Below are 16,784 nucleotides of genomic sequence, written 5' to 3' on the forward strand. Positions count from 1 at the left end.
AAAAAAAAAAAAAAAAAAAAAAAAAATTCATAATTGTAGCTTGTAGGCATATTCAGTAGGAAAGCAAAGTCCTAAATACTAATAGGAAGCTCATGATCTAAATGTTTAAACTTCATAAGAAGAGTGTATCCTGGTTTCAAAAAATCTCTTCATGAAGTGTTTTCTCTATTCCCACTCCTACTTTTTTCACTTATGGAATTACAGTTTAAATTTTTTTTTCTTCCAGGGCCAGGGATTTAGCTCAGTGGCACTGTGCCTGCCTTGCAAGCGCAAGGTCCTGAGTTTGATTCCTGGTACCAAAAAGAAAAAAGAAATAAAGGTGGCGTATATCTCTTATTGAGTACTAAAACTTTAAAACAAAACAACAAATTAGTAGAAATATTCTGAAATACATTTTTTGACATTTCCACCTTCTCTGAGTTATCTTTATACTCATCTGTTATACCTTGCTAAAATGTAGTCCTATCTTAATGCAACCTTGAGGCATTTAGAGTCCATTGGTTTATTTTTGGTTTTTACTAAATAACTACAGACTGATGAACTTTTTGAGTTCTTGTATGTGTTTCTTATATTTTTTCCCCAACTCCTGCTTTGGTAATGTATGTCGATTTATTTTTATTATTCTTGTCTAAATATCTGTTTCATATCTGCCCTAATACTAGAAAACAATTAGTCAGCTAGAAATTGTTTACCAAAAATAAAAGAAGAAAATAAAAACTGTTTACCTGGGATTTTAGAAATGTAAAAGGGTCATTAGTACATGTCTGATCTAATAGCTCTTAAATAAATTGGGCCATGGACATATTCAGGATTCAATAAAATGGCAATAGATTGTCAATACGTAGATATATATTCATACATAATTTTGTACATCATGTCACAGCTTTTATGGTTTTCCTCAAGTTCACTCATGGACTCAATTAAAATCTCCTTGAACAAATTCAAATTTAAGTTACTGACATGCATACATAGATATAAACATTCATTCATTCATTCATGATGCTGACATTTGAACTCAGGAGCTCTTCCACCCTAACACATACTCTGAGGTATAACCCAACCCCCTTACATTCAGAAAAGAAATACTTCTACTTCAAACCCAATTTAAGAATCTTTAAAGGCCGAAAGTACAGAAACCAAATGTTGGCACAGAGGGACATAAACACTGCCTACCATTGAAGATAACATTAACAGTTTTTGTTTTAGTGACTACCACTTTGGAATTACCAACAAAGGGGTTTAAAACTGCCTCTTGGTATGTTTGATATCTATAGGTAGAGGAGCTTCCATATTGAAATAAGCTCAGAATTTCCTGAGAGTTGGTAAACTTGGCCTTTTCACTATTAATATCTAATTGTATTGCCTTAGACAAATTCACCTAACCTTCCAGTTTCCTCACCTGTAAAGTAGGATCTGTACAATATAGAAAACTTTAGCCCCACATCATACTGTTATGTTTTAATATAGTATCTTGCTGTGTAATCCAGGCTAGTTTTGAAATCACTGTGCAGCCCAGGGTAGCCTCAAAAATGTGATCCTTCTGCCTCAGCCTCCCAAATGCTGTGATTATAGACATGTGCCATCAAACCCACCTTCTAACTCTTTTTAAAACTAAAATAGATAATAATAATATAATTTTAGGTAAAAAGGACTATCTTGGCTCCCTTTTTTAAAATAAAAATGGTCTTTATACTGAATAATTTGTTTGGCTTCTTTATTGTCTGTTTTAGATCATAGAAATTCTAGATGAATGAGGTGCCCATCCTTGGATGTTCTCAATACATAGAAAGCTTTTTAAAGTTACATGTAGTTAGACTGGAAAGAATGCTAGGGTTGTTAAATATTGCCAAATAATACATTGTGTTTAGTGGAATGTAATGTGTAAATAAATAATAGTCTTTATTTGGAGAGTTTTTAAAAATATAGTAGGTAATTTAAGATTCTAATAGACATTTTGCTGATATGTGTCCTTATATAACTTACATGCCTTGTTTAAAGACAAATCTGTTGGTTTTTAAGTTTTCTAATTACCTGTTTTATTATTTGTTTTTAATTAGGCAAATAAAACTGGAGGTGGATCAGTACAAAGAAGAACTGTCTAAAATGGAAAAAGAAATAATGCATCTTAAACGAGATGGAGAAAATAAAGCAATGCGTCTCTCTCAATTAGATATGATCTTAGATCAGACAAAGACAGAGCTAGAAAAAAAAACAAGTGCTGGTAAGCACCGATTATCTTAATATTATTGCCTGCATGCTTGTATTTGTATTAAGAAGTGGAAGAAAGTGAGAGTTTAATAATAGAAGGGTTAAAGAATAGTCAGTATTTTGCCTCTTATCGTTAAATAACAATGGATATTCTTAATTATAGTTATTTTTACAAAGTTCTTAAAAACAGATGTCTAAAGTTGTTCCCTCATCATCATAGTAAAGGAGTTAGAGAAGCTACAGCAGCGCTCCGAAAATGAGCTAACAGAGACCATCCAGAGAAGAGAAGGCCTGGAGACTGAGCTGCAAAATGCTCACAGGGAGCTGAAAAGTACTTTAAGACAGCTGCAGGAATTGAGAGATGTGCTGCAGAAAGCCCAGTTATCCTTAGAGGAAAAATACACAACTATAAAGGATCTCACAGCTGAACTTAGGTGAGTTAAATAAGAAAAGATATCACAGATGTAGGTACCTCCTTTATTACTGTGAGTCCTCTGGTCATACAGTAAAATTTTCTGTTGAATTCTTTTTATTTGTTTGGTACCAGGGATCAAACTCAAGTCCTTGTGCTTACAAGGCAGGTGGCACACCACTGAGTTAAATCCCTGGCCCTCTGTTGAATTCTAGATGTAAAATCTTTTCATCTGCCTTTGCCTTGCTGTGGCTTATCCTGGTCAGCTCATCCCATGTTCCATCTAACTAATTCAATTGTTGCAATAGGTCATTAATAACTTCCATCCTTAGTCTTTGGACCACTTTACACTGGCCCTCGTGGAAAAAAAAAAAGAAAACAGTGGCTAGTAGCAAATAATATTAACAATATTGCTCTTTGTATTAAGCCCATATTTTATGTCAGAACTATGGCTTAGATATCTCATACGTTTCATCCACTTTTTTACAACAAAGCTGTCATATATATATTACCTTTTTATAGTTGAGAAGACTAAGGCTTAAGAAATTAAATAAAATGTCCAAAGTATTTAAGGCCCCAAAAAGGAGTAAAAGGCTGAGCATAGATAGTACATGCCTATGATGCCAACAGTCTGGGAAGCTGAGGCAGGAAGATCACAGATTTGAATCAAGTTTGGGCAGCTTAGCAAGACCCTGTCTCAAAATGCAAAAAGGACTTGGTAAGATATAGCTCAGTATGAAGGCCCTGAATTCAATCCCCAATACTATAGTAGTGTATATATGGAGGGGTAAACATAAGTCTGTCCAACTCTGAAATCTGAATTCTAGATTAGCAGTGATAGTATAAAATGCTATGTAAGCTTGTATCTGTACTAAATGAAGCCAGAGAAGTAAACTAGATCCAAAGTATTCCCATAGATCCAGAAAAAGAAAAGAGAATTATAAACCAGATGTGAAATGCAAGTATAAAGACTAGTATTGTCCCCATCTCTTCTGTGTCCACTGCCTCATCCTTATTAAATGTCATGTTGCTTTAAATACTGTCTGCAAGACATTTGAACCAATTTTTCCAGTGTTGACCTCTTCCTCAAACTCCAGAGTCAAGCATCCAACTTATTTGTTATCTCCACTTAGAGTATTTTTTAAGTGCTGGAGATCTAACCCAGAGAGTGCTGAGCTACATCCACAGCCCTTTTCTTTCCCACCTTATTGACTTTATTGGTACATTTTAGGTATACAGTACAGTTATTACACTCATTATTGGGTTCTTGTACCTTTACATGACAGGTCTTGGTTCTCTTTTTTTCCCCTTGTCCCTGCCCCTTTACAAACACTTCATTTCCATTTCTTCATTTTCTCATATTTTTCTTCTGCCTTATTAGCTTTCCCCTACCCTTCCCACTTACCCTACACTTTTAGCCCCTTTCTTCCTATTTCACATTGTCCATTATATCATTAGGATCTTATGTACTATTATAGTTTATTCACACCAGAGAAACTATTCAGTATTTACACATGTGTGACTTATTTATTTCACTTAGGAGTATATCCTCAATATGTATCCATTTTCCTATGAATGAATCTAATTCCTCATTCTTTATGGCTGAGTAATATTCAATTTTGTAGAAAAACCACATCTTTATCCAGTTTCCAACTGATTGGCTAATGGGCTTTTTCCAAGTTTTAGCATGTACACAAATAACACTGAGAAAGAAATTAGAGAAACAATTCCTTTCTCAATAGCACCCCCCAAAAAAATGAAGTATCTAGGAATCAATCTAACAAAAGAAGCAAAAGACCTCTACACTGAAAACTATAGCACTCTGAAAAAAGAGATCAAAAAGCATATAAGAAAATGGAAAGATATCCCCTGCTCCTGGGTAGGAAGAATCAACGTAGTGAAAATGGCCATACTACCAAAACTGCTATACAGATTCAATGCAATACCAATTGAAATTCCAACACTATATTTTACAGAACTAGAAAACAGAATCCAAAAATTCATTTGGAACCATAAGAAACCTAGAACAGCAAAAGCCATCCTAGGCAACAGAGACATGGTAGCAGGTATAACAATTCCCAATTTGAAACTATACTACAAAGCCACTGTGATAAAAGCAGCATGGTACTGGCAAAGAAACAGATCTGAGGATCAGTGGAACAGATTGGAAGACACAAAAACAAATCCAGATGACCTCTGCTACGTCATCTTTGACAAAGGAGCTGACCATCCTCAATGGAGGAAAGATATCCTCTTTAATAAATAGTGTTGGAAAAACTGCATCTCAACCTGCCAAAGATTAAAACTGGACCCTTATCTTTCACCATGCACTAAACTAAAATCCAAGTGGACTAAAGATCTAAATATTAAAATAGAAACACTAAAGTTGCTGGAAGATAAGTTAGGCAGAACTCTTGAAGACATTGGCATAGGAAAAGATTTTATGAACAAATCCTCAGTAGCACGGGAACTAGCAGAAAGAATCAAGAACTGGGATCTCATATTATTAAAAAGCTTCTACACTGCAAAAGAAACCATCAAAAGAACTAAGAGACAGCCTACAATGTGGGAAAAAATTTTTACCAGCTGCTCCTCAGACAAAGGACTATTATCTAGAATATATAAAGAACTCAAAACAATCAGCCCCCACCAAATATGAAGACCTGATTCAAAATGGGCATCTGAAATGAACAGACATTTCTCCACAGCCCTTTTTATGTTTCTATTTTGAAAAGACTTGTCTCAAAATTGTAATCCTCCTGCCTCTGAAGTAGCTGGGATTTCAGGCATGTACTTGACTCCATTTGGATATTTTAAAGAGACATCTCAAACTTGGTCAATATACAACTCATTTATTTCCTCATAACCTGCTCCTTCCCATCTCAGTATTATGCAGTTGCTCAAACCAGAAATCTGTACAGTTGTTATTATATCTTTCCATCTAGTTTACTAGTAGCTTTTTTTCCAAAACAAATTATAAAATCCATTGATTTCCTGGCTTCTTTTCTGTAGCCATCATAGTATAAGACATCAGTATCTTAACTAGTCTTCCTGCTTATATTCTTGACTCCTCCCCTACAGTCTGGTTTCCACAGAAGAGATATATGATTTAAAACACATCATATCATATTACTTTTCTACTTAAACTTTCTAATGGCTTCCAAAATGTTCAAAATAAAATTCAAACTCCTTTGGAAATGAAAATCAGAACCACAATGAGATACCATTTTATGCCCCCTGGAGTAGCCATTAAAAAAACATATTTTTTGTAAACACATAGAGGAATCAGAATCCTCATACATTGCTGTGAGAACCTAAAATATGGTAGCCACTGTGAAAGATAGTTTGGCATTCTTGAATAAATTAAACAGAATTACATTATGACCTAAAAATTCTATTATTAGGTATGTATCCAAAAGAATTGAAAACATATTCAAACAAAAAAGTGAACACCTCTATTCACAAGAGCCAGAAAGTGGAAAACAACCCAAATGTCCATCAACAGATGAATGGATAAGTAAAATATGGTGTACTTGCATCCTTACAAGCAGTATTATTCAGTCATAAAAAGGAATAAAATATTGATGTATGGTCTACAAAGTTGAGAACATTATGCTAAGTGAAAGAAGCTAGACATGTTACATAATTCTATTATATAAAATTTTCAGAACTAGCAAATACATAGAGACAGAAAACATCACTGGTTGGCCAGTGATTGATGGAAAAAATAATGGGAAGTAACTGCTGATGGATATGATGTTTCCCTTTGAGATGATATGGAAATATACAGCAATAAGACTGCATAACATTGTACTTGATGCCACTTAATTATATATGTTAAAATGGCTAAAATGTTAAGTTTTGCATATGTTTCACCACAGTTAATAATAAAAAAACCAAAGCTGGGCATGGTAGCCCACACCTATAATCCCAGTACTATCAGAGATTGAGGCAGGAGGATTGCAAGTTTGAATCTAGCCTGGGCAGTTTAATCCCTAATACCACACACACACACACACAAAACCCAAGCTCTTTATCCTAGAATACAAGGCCCCATGTGATCAGGTTCCTATTTCCTTGACCTTATTTTATATCACTTTCCTTGCTCCTGGCCTCTTTATTTTTTTTAAAGCTTATGAAAAATGTCTATTTTGGGACCTTTGCCATAGCTATTTCTTTTGTCCAGAATGCTGGTTGTTCAGCCAGTTTCTTGCTCTTCACATTAACTTAAGGAGCCTTCAAAGACTATCTCACACTAAAAAAAACCACCTAGTCTCTATCTCATCACCCTATTTAATGCTCTAATATAGCATTTAATATTATATTTTTCTTCTTGAGTTATTATTTATAATCTGTCTTTTCTCCCACACCTATTGAAATGTAAACTCCATGAGATCTGAGATATGTATCTTGTTTACTATTAAATCTTTAGCTCTTAGAACCCTAGAATATAGGAAACATTTAGTAAATACTTACTAAATCAACTTTAAGTAAATGGAGCATGAAGGAAGTAAAGAATGAAATCTTAAGTTCTAGCTAATGAATAATTTTTTGGTTTTTTTTCTGGTTTTGTTTTTTGAGGTACTGGGCATTAAACTCAGGACCTCGCACTTGCAAGGCAGGCACAGCACCAACTGAGCTAAATCCCCAGCCCAACTAATAAATAAACTTTGGAAGCTCATCTGTTTGTGTATATAGAAATTACAGTTTTGTTTAGAATTAATTTCATATTGCTTTAAAATTATTAGTTTTAGATGCTATAAGAATAGCTTGGTAGTAGAGTGCCTGTACTATACCATGCACAAGGCCCTGGGTTCCAATCTAAGTCCTACAAAAAACAAATAAAATTAGTTTTAGCCTTGTATTGTAACTCTTGAGACTTTTAGAAGAATATTAACTCATTTAAAAAGTTCATAATCTGCTTTTTTTTTTTTTATGGTATTGTGGATCGAACTCAGGACCTTGTGCTTGTGAAGCAGGCAGCAGAACCACTGAGCTAAATCCCGGCCCCATAATCTGCTTTTAAAAGTCAGTATTTTTACAGTTTCAAAGTAGAAGATTATGATTTTTAAGATCAATATTTCAACTTTGTCATATCAGGACTTTAGAGTTCAAAATTAAAATTCTCTGATCACAGGCTTCAAAATGGTCAATAAATTAAAACTGCATCAATATTAAGATTTTTTTTTTTTTTTTTTTTTTTTTTTTGAGACAGGGTCTCACTATGTAGTTCAGTCTGCCCTGGAACTCACTGTGTAGCCAGGCTGGTCTTGAACTTTTAGCGATCCTCCTGCCTGAGCCCTCTAAGTGAATATTAAGAATTTTTATAACATAAAATTATACATATGTTGGGATTTTAGTAGGATTCTAATTTATTAAATGTCTATTTTTTTTCTTTTTATTGAGTTTATTGGTACAATCTAGATATACAATACAGTTACATTCATTACTGGGATCTTGTATCTTCACATGACAGGTCTTGGTTCTCATTTTTTCTCCTTGTCCCTGCCCTCCCTTCACTCCCTCCTCCCCTCCCCATTTACAAACACTTTATTTCCATTTTTTCTTTTCCCTATTACCTTTTCCCTACCCTTCCCACCTTGCCTACACCTTTAGCCCTTTTCTTCCTATTTCACATTGTCAATTATATCATTAGGATCTTGTGTACTATTATAGTTTTTTACACCAGAGAAACTATTCGGTATTTACACATGTGTGACTTATTTATTTCACTTAAGAGTATATCCTCAATATGTATTAAATGTCTATTTTTTAAATGTGTTTATATTAGACTTTAGTATTTCATTATATATAATACACAATTTTGAGTAAAATCCTTCCAAGAAATACAGTGGTTGGGGTGCGACTCAGCACTTCTTGTCTAGCATAAGTGAGGCCATAGATATCAAGGATACTAACCATGAGATAAATACCTAATCTACTGAATAAAGTCACAGGTATTATATGTACAAGACTTTCAAACACTCCTTTGATCAATGCATGAAAAAAATGAAGGTTTTAAAAAAAATCTTTAACAGGCCAGGGATTTTAGCTCAGTGGTTCCGCCTCCTGCCTCACAAGCAAAATGTCCTGAGTTCAATCCCCAGTACCAAAAAAAAAAAAAAAAAAAAAATCTTAATACTGATTCAGTCTTGGATCCTTGGAAATGATTAAATAATTAGCTTTAAAATGTCTGCAATTGTATAGGTTAAATTTTTTTAGTCATTTTCTTTATATATTTTTCTTTGAGCTCTCAATCTGAGCTAATTTCATATAATCTATTCCTCTTAATTTTGTTTCTATTCCTCTTACTTTATAGGAAAAGTAACCCAATTGCCTAACTTTTTAAAACTATTAATATTCCTGTCTGCTTTTATATTTTCTTTTTTGATAAATTGCAGAGATTGCAAGATGGAGATTGAAGACAAAAAGGAAGAACTCCTTGAAATGGATCAGGCACTTAAGGAGAGAAATTGGGAGCTAAAGCAAAGAGCAGCTCAGGTTGATTTTCTTTTTTCTTTTTTCTTTTTTTGGTACTGGGGATTGAACTAGGTAGGCGGTGGAACCACTGAGCTAAATCCCCGGCCCTCAGCTTGATTTTCGTAATTATATTTTGATGAAATTTTTTGTTACAACAATCATACAGATTTTTGAAATCACCAATTCAGGATAAAGTGGAATTTTTATATCATTTTTCTGTATATAAGTATTTTTCACGTTACAATTGTGTCTTTTTTATTTGATTTTTTTTACAGTAAGTAGGTTTTGAAAATATCACTTAGCCTAGTATGAGTCTTTTGATCTTTTACTCTGTATCTCAAGAAAACAATTAAAGAAATTACTCTCTCATCTAAGTGTTGGAGGATCATAAACAAATAGCAGTTTTGATACAGTATAAAATGAAGCCTGAATCATTTGTTATTTATGAACATAATTACTCGTGATCTTAAATTTCTGTAACATATTTGAGTCTCAGCCCCAATATTAGTAAATAATGATTTCTTTTCCTATTTAAGAAATTGTTTATTTGAGATGAATTTATCTTTCAGTTAAACCTACTCTAAACAATTCCAGATCATTCAAGTGTTCACATCAGTATAACAGTAGTTCAATGTTACTTTTGTATTTAGGTTACACATTTGGATATGACTATTCGTGAGCACAGAGGAGAAATGGAACAAAAAATAATTAAATTAGAGGGTACTCTGGAAAAATCAGAACTGGAACTTAAAGAATGCAACAAACAGGTAATTAATTTAAAGTTACATATTTAAAAAAAATTTTAACCCCATAACTATAAGCACCCATTCACATAATGTGGCATTTTTAAACTTTTTTTTTAATTGGGATCTTATTGTGTGGCCTGGGCTGTTTTTGAACTCCTAGGCTCAAGCTGTTCTCCTGCCTTAGCATCCTGAGTAGCTGGAGCTTACAGATGCACATGACTGTACCTGAATATGCCTTTTTTATACAATAAAAATGATAAAATTACGTAAGTTGGGTGTGGTGATACACACCTGTAATCATACAGTTTGAAACCAGCCTGGGCAATTTAGTGGATTAGGGAGATCCTGTCTCAAATAGGGGTATGTGGCTCAGTGAATGCCTTATGCTCAAGCCCCAGTACCACCAAAAAAAATGCAAACAAACATAACTTTCATAATCTTGTATGTGCTACTTATTAATTTTTGTCTTCTTAATGTTGTTTTCAATGTAATTTTTCTTGTATCAGTGTGTCCATATTCTTATTATCATATGTGTATGTCTGAATATATATAAAATATTTCTAAAAACCGATTGCCTCTTAGAAAAGAACACAATGGTAAGGAAACTGCTTTTTCTATTTTTACTTCATGTATTAACTATAAAATTATTCTGAAGATAATGTACATTTGTTGTTTTGATGAACTTTTCTTATACAAATTTTGTCAAGATTTTGGTGTATATGTAAGTGTCTTATTAAACAGTATAAGAATTCTTATGCTTGTTTTCAAGTTATGATTTTCTTTCCAGAAAAATAAATTTTTATACTTTGCTTTTGATATTTTAAAGGAGTGTTCAAAACTGACAGAACAGAGATATGATTAAATTATATTTCCTTAGTTATATCAATAATACTTGTTTGTTTAAAATTCAGATAGAAAGTTTAAATGAGAAATTACAAAATGCCAAAGAACAGCTTCGAGAGAAAGAGTTTATAATGCTACAGAATGAGCAGGAGATAGGTCAGCTGAAGAAAGAAGCTGAAAGAACACAACAGAGGATAAAAGAAATGGAAAAGGTAAGCAAATTATTTTCTTCCTAAGGAAAAAGTAGCATTCTACAAAGTATGAAATGAATTTTTATCCTACACAGGGTTTAATATACAGAAGTTTAGCCTTAAATATTTTTAGACTGCTTTTTTGTGCCAGATGGTTATTAGTGTCTTTGACCTTATAAAATATTGTATTATGGAGCTAGACCTGGTGATACACTCCTGTAATTCCAACACTCAGGAGGCTGGAGCTGGAGGATCACCGTGAGTTCAAGGCCAGCCTGAACTATATATGAGACTCTGTCTCAAAACACCAATAAATGAATAAAATATTGTATTGTGATGGCTTAAGTATGGGAAAGGACAATATCTTTTTATCTTATGTATCATTGACATGTTATCTGTTGTAATCCCCAATTTATACTTATTTGGTTAATAAATATTTATTGAGAATCTACTATTAAAAAAAAATTGGAAACAGCCCATTTGCCCATCAGTTGGAGACTGGATAAAGAAAATGTGGTTTTTCTATAAAATGGAATACTGCTCAGCCATAAAGAATGAGAAATTAGAATCAGTCATAGGAAAATGGATGCATATTGAGGTTATACTCCTAAGTGAAATAAATAAGTCACACATGTATAAATACTGAATAGTTTCCCTGGTGTGAAAAACTATAAGGGTACATGAAATCTTAATGATATAATTGACAGTGTGAAATAGGAAGAAAAGGGCTAAAGGTGTAGAGGAAGTGGGTAGGGTAGGGAAAAGGTAATAAGGGAAAAAAATAAGAGAAAATGAAAAAATGGAATAAAGTACTTGTAAATAGGGAGGGGAGGGGGGTGAAGGCAGGACAGGGACAAGGGGAAAAAATGAGAACCAAGAACTGCCATGTAAAGGTACAAGATCCCAATGGTGAATGTAACTGTACTGTATACATAAAATGTACCAATAAACTCAAAGAGAGAGAAAAAAATCAGGGCCGGGGATTTAGCTCAGTGGCGCCACTGCCTGCCTCACAAGTGCAAGGACCTGAGTTTGAGGCCCACTACAAAAAAAAAAAATTGAAGATACAGACATTAGCAAAAAACAGTCTTTTGTCCCTGAGGCACTCCATCCAGAGAATGAGTAAACAATTGGTGATTGGGCTAGGGGTTTACTTAGCTCAGTCATGCTGGCACCTGCCTCACAAGTGCAAGGCCCTGAGTTCCATCTCGTACAAAAATAATAATAATAATAATAATAATAATTGATGATTGAATATTATTGAGGCCAGTGCAGAGTGTTATTTGAAGTTTGATGACTTCATATCATGTTTATGTATGTGTTGACTGATAAATCCATTCAATTGTTTGCCTTCTTAAAAAGTGAATTTGTTTCTGTAAGCCTTAATGAATATAATTTTTTCATGTTTTCAAAGACTTAAAATTTGAAACTTCAGATACAGCATAGCTCTTTAGTTGAGGGGAGAAATTCACTTATTAAAAAGAAATTATAGCCAGCAGTCGTGGCTCATGCCTGTAATCCCAGCACTTGGGAGGCTGAGGCATAAGAATTGCTGTAAGTTCAAGGCTAACCTGTATTAATAGAGAGAGAGTTCAAGGCTAGCCTGGACTACATAGCGAGACCCTGACTCAAAAAGAAAAGCAATCAGAATAAGAAATTGACTGATACTTCATTTCAAAACCTACAAATATCTTGTGCTTTTCAGGTTATGAAAGAGCAGGAACAATACATTGCTACACAGTACAAGGAAGCCAGAGATTTGGGACAAGAATTGAGGCTAAACCAAGAGCAGTTGCAGAATGCTCACACAGAATTGGTGGAGGCTCATCATCAGCAAGTCCAAGCACAGAGAGAAATAGAAAGGCTCACCAGTGAACTAGAAGATATAAAACAACTTTCTAAAGAGAAAGTAATCCCTATTCTAAATCATTTAATTTAACTGAAAATCAAAAATTTTTATATGCTTTGAGCTGTATTATATAGTTCTTAGAAAAAATAAACTGTGTTGCACAATAGGAATGTACTTAATGCTGCTAAATTACATACTTAAAATTTTAACTTTATGTCAAACATATTTTACCACAATTTTTAAAAAGAAAAATAGTTAACCGTGTTGTATATAAATAACTTTGTAATATCACTAGGAGTCCCTCAGAACTGTGTTTTGGCCAAGATTACTTAGTACCTGATAAATTGAGTTACAAAATACACTTTTAGACTTTTTTTTTAAGTAGGAAAAATTTATTGGATGATAACTTCAGTCCAAGAGAGACAGAAGAGGGACCAGAAAATGGGTTGCCCACCTCTTTTAGACTTTCAAGTGAATTAGAAGTACTGCATAAAGAAAAAAATAAAGCTAATGAATCTTTTTTAAATAAAAGGTTTTACATTTGTAGCCACTCTTTTTTTTTTCCTTTGGTAGTGGGAATCGAACTCAGGAACTTGTGCTTGCAAGGCAGGTGGTGGAACCACTGAGCTAAATCCCCAGCCCTGTAGCCACCTTTTACATGAAATAAAAGCATTTCTGGTAGTCTTGTTTTCAACTGTTGGGCAACTTACAATTCAGAACCTTTGGAAAGAAGTAAAGTGTTTTTTAAAAGGTCTGTTTTTATGCTAATACCATGGTAGTTCTGTTTGTATTGCAGGTGACTGCAGGTTACTGAAATCTCAGAACAAAACCAACAAAAGCAAAACTGCATTCACTTAAGAGGGGCTTATGTATATAATAAAAGTATGTAATTAAAATCATAACCATGCCCAGCATAAACTAGAATAAATAAAAACACAAACCAGCTTGATAAGCAAACAGTGCTTCTAGTGAACAAAAATACAAAAGCATACCAAAGAGTATATTTTTATATGCCAAATTTAGAAGATTTTCTGAAGTTCAGTACCCTATGGTTATTAGTTTGTTTCATAGAAAGCATTGGTTAGAAAGCTAGTATATGATAGCAAAAAATACACCAATACTTTCAGTTTTACTTTAGACCTTTTTGAAAGGTCTAAATTTTAAAGTGTACCATTTAATAAGATAATTTTGAATTTATATAAAAAATTAAACTGCTTGCATTAATCCATTGGACTTGATATGATAACCAAATAAATTATATTGCCTTTACTCAATATCATTTTTAAGGAAGCTCACAGAAATCATTTAGCTGAAGAATTGGGGGCATCTCAAGTACGTGAAGCTCATTTAGAAGCAAGAATGCAAGCAGAAATCAAGAAATTGTCAGCAGAAGTAGACTCTCTCAAAGAAGCTTATCATATGGAGGTAAAGAAAATTTTTAATTGTTCCAGTATCCCCCATAAAAATGAGTTGACTTATCTGGACAGAAGTATGAATTTAGCTCTTAAGTATTCACTTTTATTTCATATCTGCTGAGCTAATGTACTACTGCACAGTACAAGGTTAAGAGCTTGAGTTCCTAATCCAGACATTCCTGGGTCTAAAGTCTGGCTCATCATTAAACATCTGTATGATTTTGGCCAAGTTACTTAACCTTCCTGTCTAAAGTAGATATAATAATAGTATCTGTCTCATAGTATTGTGAGGATTAAATGAAGGAACACATGTAAAGTTATCATTATTATCAGTTATAAAATGGCACTTGCAAAAAACTGACTAGCTAATATAGTTTTATATGATGTTAATCTATAGTGCTTTGTAATTTGCTACATTTTTTCTGATAGTAAGAGAGACAATACTAATTTTTTAATCTGTCATTATATCTTGACCCTTTATTGAAATGAGGAATACTTTTTTTTTTTTTTTTTTTTTTTTTTTAAGACAGAGTCTCACTATGTATTCCAGGCTCTCCTTGAACTTACTATGTAGCCCTGGCTGGCCTCAAAACTCACGGTGATCCTCCTGTCTCAGCCTCCCAAGTGCTGGGATTACAGGCATATGCTACAACACCTATCTGAAATGGGGAATATTATCAATTAAAATAGTGTTTTTCATCTTAACTATATTTGAGCTTATTGCCCAAAGTATGTGATCTAAACAAGTTACTCATTGAACATGGTGCTAATAAAGCATTTTTCTGTATAACAAGGTTTGTAAACATATTTGTATTAAACTCTTTTTGAGGGAGTTGGTAAAGTTTTTATGAGGGATTGATGGGACCTGTGGTAACTATGTCCTGCCTAAGTACATTTAAATTCAGAACTCTGAAAACACTGTGCCTTGCAAACAAAATATATATGCAAGTTGAATTCAGTTCTTAAACCAAGAGATTATAATCCTTGGTCTTTAGATTTAAATGTGAATGTTAAATATTTGAGCATAGTTGTTTAATTGATTTTAGCTGCTTCATTTAACATTATTATTTTGAATAATAATAAGCCCATCTCAAGTATTTGCCCTTAACTGCTCATTACACATTTATTATATGGCCTTTAATTTTATTTATATCTCTAATTACCAGGTTTTTTTTAATTATTGCATTTTATCTCTGATTACTTTTAATTTAATAAGCTACCTAAAATTTTATATGAAAGTATATAAAATAAATTTTAAAAACCAATTCTGGTATTGCTGTTTAGTATTTGGTACTAATATTCTGTGTGACAAAGTATTTCATAAAATATGTAATGTATTTTCTTGCTTTGATTACTAACAAAAATTTGTTTTTAAAGTATGCATATTGTTTAAATGTAAAAATGGGAGTGTAAGGTATTAAAGTAGTGGAGAGTTTAAAAAGGGATAGATAATTTTAAAAATGGTTTTACAATTGTCAGAAAAACCATTTAATAATTGTAAAACTTATTTTTGAGATGATAATGGGATTGTTTAAACATTTTGTTGTGGTAATTTCTACAATAGAAGGACTAGGGATGTAGCCCAGTGGCGCCGTGCCTGCCTGGCAAGCTCAAGGTCCTGAGTTTGATCCCTGGCACTGGAAAAAAAAGAGTACTATAAGTAGTATAATCTCCCCCATGTTTATGTTTATAATTTAACTTCTCTAATTATCAGTTCATGGCCAATTTTATTTAATTCTCAAATGTGTTGACCATTTCTTTTATTAAATGGAAATGCTTTGGGGAATAAAAAGGAATGCAGCTAGTAATTAGACCAAGACACCAAGTATAAAACCCAGATGATTCTAGACATACTGGGAATTATGGTCAACATGTCTTTAATTTCCCTTCCTATTTTTCCCTCAGTATTCAGAAATTCCTTTTGAAGCAAAACACTTATAATGACAACATTCATCATAGGGAATTAGTACTTATATGATAATGTCTTGCTTCTTCTTTTTTTACCATTACCCTCCTCTACCACTCTTCCCCTCCGTATTTACAAAAGCTTTGTTTCTGGGCTGGGCATTTAGCTCAGTGGTTCTGGTGTCTGCCTCACAAGCTCAAGGACCTGAGTTTGATCCTCGGTACCAAACAAACAAACAAACCCAAAAAACAAACAACAACAACAACAAAAACCAAAAGCTTTGTTTCCATTTTTTGCTTCTATTCTCTTTCTTATCCCTTCTTTCCTTTCTCCCTCCCTTGTTCCTCTTCTAATTTGAACATTTTCTTCCTATTTCCCAAAATCAGTTATACATTTTCATCTTTATTTACACTTTCAGTTTTTCATAGCAGAGAAGCAATGTGGTATTTAAACATGTGACCAATTTACTTTTTTTTTTTCCCTCACGAGTTTATTGGTACATTTTAGGTATACAGTACAGCTACATTCATTATTGAGATCTTGTACCTTTACATGACAGGTCTTGGTTCTCATTTTGTTCCCTTGTCCCTGCCCTCCCTGATTGACTTTATTTAGGAGTATGGTCTCAAGTTGCATCCATTGAGCTAGAAATGTCTCAAGTTTATTCTTCTGTATGGCAGAATAGTACCCCATTATAAAAACAAAATAAAACATCTTCGTCCATTCATCGATTG

General features: G+C 33.3%; 1 protein-coding gene across 9 annotated transcripts in view; it reads left to right on the forward strand.

The window, feature by feature from the left end:
* Window positions 1–16,784, forward strand: part of Ccdc18 (coiled-coil domain containing 18) — a 114,182-nt gene that overhangs the window by 88,752 nt on the left and 8,646 nt on the right. For 8 of the 9 annotated variants that reach the window (XM_010644892.2, XM_010644895.2, XM_033758153.1 and 5 more), the window contains 7 exons: window positions 2,058–2,221; window positions 2,429–2,642; window positions 9,022–9,121; window positions 9,751–9,867; window positions 10,758–10,901; window positions 12,586–12,789; window positions 14,017–14,154. In XM_010644892.2, the coding sequence (XP_010643194.1) occupies window positions 2,058–2,221; window positions 2,429–2,642; window positions 9,022–9,121; window positions 9,751–9,867; window positions 10,758–10,901; window positions 12,586–12,789; window positions 14,017–14,154 (1,081 nt within the window). The remainder of the gene's footprint in view (window positions 1–2,057; window positions 2,222–2,428; window positions 2,643–9,021; window positions 9,122–9,750; window positions 9,868–10,757; window positions 10,902–12,585; window positions 12,790–14,016; window positions 14,155–16,784) is intronic. The other variant, XM_010644897.2, reaches the window with a different exon arrangement.

Source organism: Fukomys damarensis, unplaced genomic scaffold, assembly GCF_012274545.1.
Source record: "Fukomys damarensis isolate Sample0158 unplaced genomic scaffold, DMR_v1.0_HiC HiC_scaffold_33, whole genome shotgun sequence".
NCBI lineage: Eukaryota > Metazoa > Chordata > Mammalia > Rodentia > Bathyergidae > Fukomys > Fukomys damarensis.